At 50.6% G+C, this 4715-nt stretch overlaps 1 protein-coding gene across 1 annotated transcript; it reads left to right on the forward strand.

The window, feature by feature from the left end:
- Positions 1 to 206: 206 nt before the first annotated feature.
- On the forward strand, positions 207 to 2728 carry HES1 (hes family bHLH transcription factor 1). The gene is made up of 4 exons (XM_007457595.1): positions 207 to 569; positions 707 to 802; positions 1052 to 1139; positions 1799 to 2728. Exons 1-4 carry the CDS (start codon positions 462 to 464, stop codon positions 2347 to 2349), a joined length of 843 nt encoding a protein of 280 aa, XP_007457657.1. The 5' UTR covers positions 207 to 461; the 3' UTR covers positions 2350 to 2728.
- The last annotated feature ends 1987 nt before the right edge of the window (positions 2729 to 4715 follow it).

A 4715-nucleotide genomic window follows, 5' to 3' on the forward strand; every position in this document is an offset into this window, starting at 1 on the left:
TAGCCTCTGGTGCCCCGGGCTCAGGCGCGCGCCATTGGCCGCCAGGCCTTGTGCCTGGCGGCCAATGGGGGGGCGCGGTCCACGAGCGGTGCCGCGTGTCTTCTCCTCCCATTGGCTAAAAGTTACTGTGGGAAAGAAAGTTTGGGAAGTTTCACACGAGCCGTTCGCGTGCAGTCCCAGATATATATAGAGGCCGCCAGGGCCTGGGGATCACACAGGATCCGGAGCTGGTGCTGATAACAGCGGAATCCCCCGTCTACCTCTCTCCTTGGTCCTGGAATTGCGCTACCGATCACCAAGTAGCCATAAGATATTGTAATAAAGCCTCAGCACTTGCTCAGTAGTTTTGCGAAAGTCTCAAGTAGAAGGGACATAAACAAAACAATTTTTTTTGTGTGTGTGAAGAACTCCAAAAATAAAATTCTCTAGGGATTTAAAAAAAAAAAAAGAAAGAAAAGAAAATGCCAGCTGATATAATGGAGAAAAATTCCTCGTCCCCGGTGGCTGCTACCCCAGCCAGTGTCAACACGACACCGGATAAACCAAAGACAGCATCTGAGCACAGAAAGGTAAGGGCAGTACCTGCATCTCTTGCAGCCCCAAGAGATTAAGACGGGGTTGGGGGCTCCTTTCTCCTTTAAAATCGAGGGGTGAAATGGCAGGTCTCATGGGAACTCAGCGCTTTTTTTTTTTTTTTTCTTTACAGTCATCAAAGCCTATCATGGAGAAAAGACGAAGAGCAAGAATAAATGAAAGTCTGAGCCAGCTGAAAACACTGATTTTGGATGCTCTTAAGAAAGATGTAAGTGGGTAATTCTTTTTTTTTTTTTTTTAATAAAAAAACAAAATACTATTTCTCAGGTACTAAGAGTGAAACCCCCTTGCCAGCGGGATATTCTCCGCCTGCACTGCATTCTCTGAGGCGGGAGGGTTGAGCCCCTCTAGCCGGGGTCTAGGGATGTCGCCACCACGGCCGGGGCGGGGAGGGACCCCCAGCACTCCGAGGCCGCTGGCGGGGCTCTCACTTTCCTCCCTTGCCTCTTCGGTGCAGAGCTCACGGCATTCTAAGCTGGAGAAGGCAGACATTCTGGAAATGACAGTGAAGCACCTCCGGAACCTGCAGCGGGCGCAGATGACGGGTGAGGGCGGCTCGCCGCGTCCCCCTCTGCGGGCGTCCCTCTCTCCCCGCGGTGATTTCTTCCAGACTTCCGCCCGTGGTTGTGAGAGGCATTCAGCTACATTTTACTGCCTTGGCTCACTCTTGCGTTCCCACGGTCTGGGGCTTATTTATAGCCACAACTCCAAGTTGTTACTGTTCCGGAAAGGGAGGGAGAGAGGTTGTAGCAGCAAGGGCTGCGGGCGGCTTGGCAGTGGGGGAAGCTGGTGGGAGCGAAAGGACTTAGAACCGTGGCGGTTTTTAAGCTGCGTGGAGCCTGGGGTCATCTGGTTTAACACTCCCTCCTCCCCCACTACAGAACGGGAAATACGGCTCGGATGGTGGAGAAGGGGGGGAAGGGCATTATCCAAGGTCACATCGCGCGAGGGTGGGGAGGAGGCAAATCTGAGGCTTGAGATCGGTTTAAATGGAGCGACCGGGAACGGAGAGGAAGCGTCTCGGGTTCGGTCGCCAAGCTAGTGTGGAGAGGCGGATGGGTTTTCTAAAGCCAGCCCGGTAGCCAAGAGGCAGTTCCGCGGGCGGGTGGTCAGGGAGGCGCGCGGCGGGGACCTCCCAGGGCGGAGGCGGCGGCTTCGGGGCCAGGGCTGTTCGGTGACCCGTCTGTCTCCTTCTGGCCCGCAGCCGCGCTAAGCACAGACCCGAGCGTGCTGGGGAAGTACCGCGCCGGCTTCAGCGAGTGCATGAACGAGGTGACCCGCTTCCTGTCCACGTGTGAGGGCGTTAACACCGAGGTGCGCACCCGGCTCCTCGGCCACCTGGCCAACTGCATGACCCAGATCAACGCCATGACCTACCCTGGGCAGCCGCACCCCGCCTTACAGGCGCCGCCGCCACCCCCTCCGGGACCCGGAGGCCCGCAGCACGCGCCGTTCGCGCCGCCTCCGCCGCTCGTGCCCATCCCCGGGGGTGCGGCGCCCCCTCCCGGCGGCGCGCCCTGCAAGCTGGGCAGCCCGGCTGGAGAGGCGGCTAAGGTGTTCGGCGGCTTCCAGGTGGTGCCGGCTCCCGACGGCCAGTTTGCCTTCCTCATCCCCAACGGGGCCTTCGCTCACAGCGGCCCAGTCATCCCAGTCTACACCAGCAACAGCGGGACCTCCGTGGGCCCTAACGCGGTGTCGCCTTCCAGCGGCCCCTCGCTCACGGCCGATTCCATGTGGAGGCCGTGGCGGAACTGAGGGGCTCAGGCCACCCCTCCCCCTAAATTCCCCAACCGACCTCCCTTCCCTCGGGACACTAAACAGGAACTTGGAGTCTGGGAAAGAAGGGAGGACTTTTGTGATTAAGTGGTTACTTTTTCTTTTTTAATTTCTAAAGTTACTTTTTTGTAGAGAGCTGTATTAAGTGACTGACCATGCACTATATTTGTATATATTTTATATGTTCATATTGGATTGCGCCTTTGTATTATAAAAGTTCAAATGACATTTCGTTTTTTACACGAGATTTCTTTTTTATGTGATGCCAAAGATGTTTGAAAATGCTCTTAAAATATCTTCCTTTTGGGAAGTTTATTTGAGAAAATATAATAAAAGAAAAAAAAAGTGAATGCTCTTATGTCTTAGAACTGATTATTTCAGAATATGTAAAAAAGGTCTCGGCAGAATTTGAATTACATGTAATCTGAGAATTCAGGAATTGGCTCTTTTGTTATTAAAAGAACATTTTAAAAAATCTGTCCAACTTTCTACCAACCCTCCTTGAACTAAATTCCATTTAATTTGTGAGAACCCATCTGATATGGCTTCCCTGATCAATTTGTGGTCAATCTCTTAAAGGATTTCAAAAACTTTTCTAGTTGCAATTGGGTAGTTCATTCAGTCCTGGCACTCATACTGGCTCCTTCTGAGGAGGGTGGAACAGGGCTGAATTCATGAAGTTCATCAATCCAGTACTATTGCCCACTGCATATTGACGGGTGGCTCCTGCACCACTACTACCCTGGGGTAGCTCACCAACATCCAAGTAAAAACAGTCTTCATTTCTGCAGCCTCCAGCCTTCAAGTATCGGAGTCTTCCTTTAATTAGTCAGTCTTTCGGTGCAGCTAGACATTTTCTGTACCAGCATCTAAAAGTTCGAAATGCCTCTCTGCACCCTCTTCAAGCAAGCTGAGAAGGTCAACAGATTCCTTCTGCCAAGGAACAGCTAGTTAGACTCCCAAGTGGAGCCCAAGTCCAGATGATTAACACCAGACATATGTTTTTGATAAGTTTCTGTGCTTGGCTCTAATAGAGAAAGCATGTGGGGGCCTTGCTGGCAAGCACACAGGCCATCTTCCCCTTTTAATACAAACAGCAAGCGACCCCTTTGCTTGGTCATGCCCCATTTCCAGGCAAGATGTGGGCTCCAGATAGAAGCAAAAGGGTTGTCTCCGGTTTCAGCTCACATAACCCTCCTTAACAAGTCCTAACTCAAAGCGGACAGCTTTAAACTGTGCCAGGATCTGCAGGGAATTTCTTCCAAATCCCATCACAAAGGCTTGTCAGATTTTGTCAGATTTGGCCAGGTGTTTGACTGCATCCAGGTGTTGGGGAAATGAAAACCACGAGCCCTGCGAGACCAGACACATCAGCGGCGCTGTGGGTCTGGCGGACGCGCCTTCCTCCCCCATCGACGGCCAGTCGTCCTCCCTGCCCGGCCCCTCCCGCCAGCCTCCTCTCACCCCCCTTCTTTTGGAAGGGCTTCTGGGAGGAGAAGGATGAGGCGGGAGAGATCAATCTTTGAAGCCTTCCTAACAAAGATAAAGCCAACGATTTTCTGTCTTGTTTCAAAAGCTTTACCTCTCCCCCGCCTAGCTGGCCTTTTCCACAGGCCAGTGTGGAGAGCCGCTCTATCACAGGAATGATCTAGCAGACAGCAGTCAGTTTTCTCAAATACCTTCCACCCAGTTTCAGACCCAGAGTGAGAGGTTTAAAAGATACTTTTAAAAATTTTGGCTTCTACTTGCCTCATTTTGTGTCTGTGAAAGGTGTCCAACACACCTTCCCCCCAGAGAAATACACACACAGCCTTCTTTATCATATCATTTTTCTGCCGTTTCTCTCTTGTTTAGACACAAACGTAATAACAATTGCTCTTTTAAGACACCCATTCCAAGCTCAAATGCTTCACTTGGTAAATCTGTCCTCTGGCTCCGCTGGAGGTGTCCCAGCAGAAATAATGGAGACAACAGGGTCTCATTTTTATGGAAGTACATTTATGTTCTTAAAAATGGACACACACACACAGTGAGATCACTAAATCAACTCAAAACTAAATCTCTTTGTCTTTTCCTGTGCTGAAGGGGAAAAAAAAGTGGATTTTAATTAATATCATCAAAAGCACACAGATATGGGGGGAGTGACTAAGGAAAAGAAGTAAACATTTGTTCGTTTGAAAATAATTAGTAGCTTGAAAATGGTCTTTTTTTCCCTGAATTTGGGTTTAAACTAGTAGATAAGGCATTTCTGTACAATATAGAAAGATAAGGGGAGACCCTAGGCCCCAATGGGGATTTTCAGGCTCTTGTGTCAGCTCTGCCACCAAACTCACTGTGTCACTTTG

The sequence above is a fragment of the Lipotes vexillifer genome, unplaced genomic scaffold (assembly GCF_000442215.2).
Source record: "Lipotes vexillifer unplaced genomic scaffold, Lipotes_vexillifer_v1.1 scaffold425, whole genome shotgun sequence".
NCBI classification, from domain to species: domain Eukaryota; kingdom Metazoa; phylum Chordata; class Mammalia; order Artiodactyla; family Lipotidae; genus Lipotes; species Lipotes vexillifer.

Excerpts from the sequence above, each read along its gene's own strand:
- HES1 (XM_007457595.1), top strand. The coding sequence starts at position 462 with ATGCCAGCTGATATAATGGAGAAAAATTCCTCGTCCCCGGTGGCTGCT. Across the intron at positions 803-1,051 it reads TGGATGCTCTTAAGAAAGAT|AGCTCACGGCATTCTAAGCT; the intron begins GTAAGTGGGTAA and ends TCTTCGGTGCAG. Across the intron at positions 1,140-1,798 it reads GCAGCGGGCGCAGATGACGG|CCGCGCTAAGCACAGACCCG; the intron begins GTGAGGGCGGCT and ends TCTGGCCCGCAG.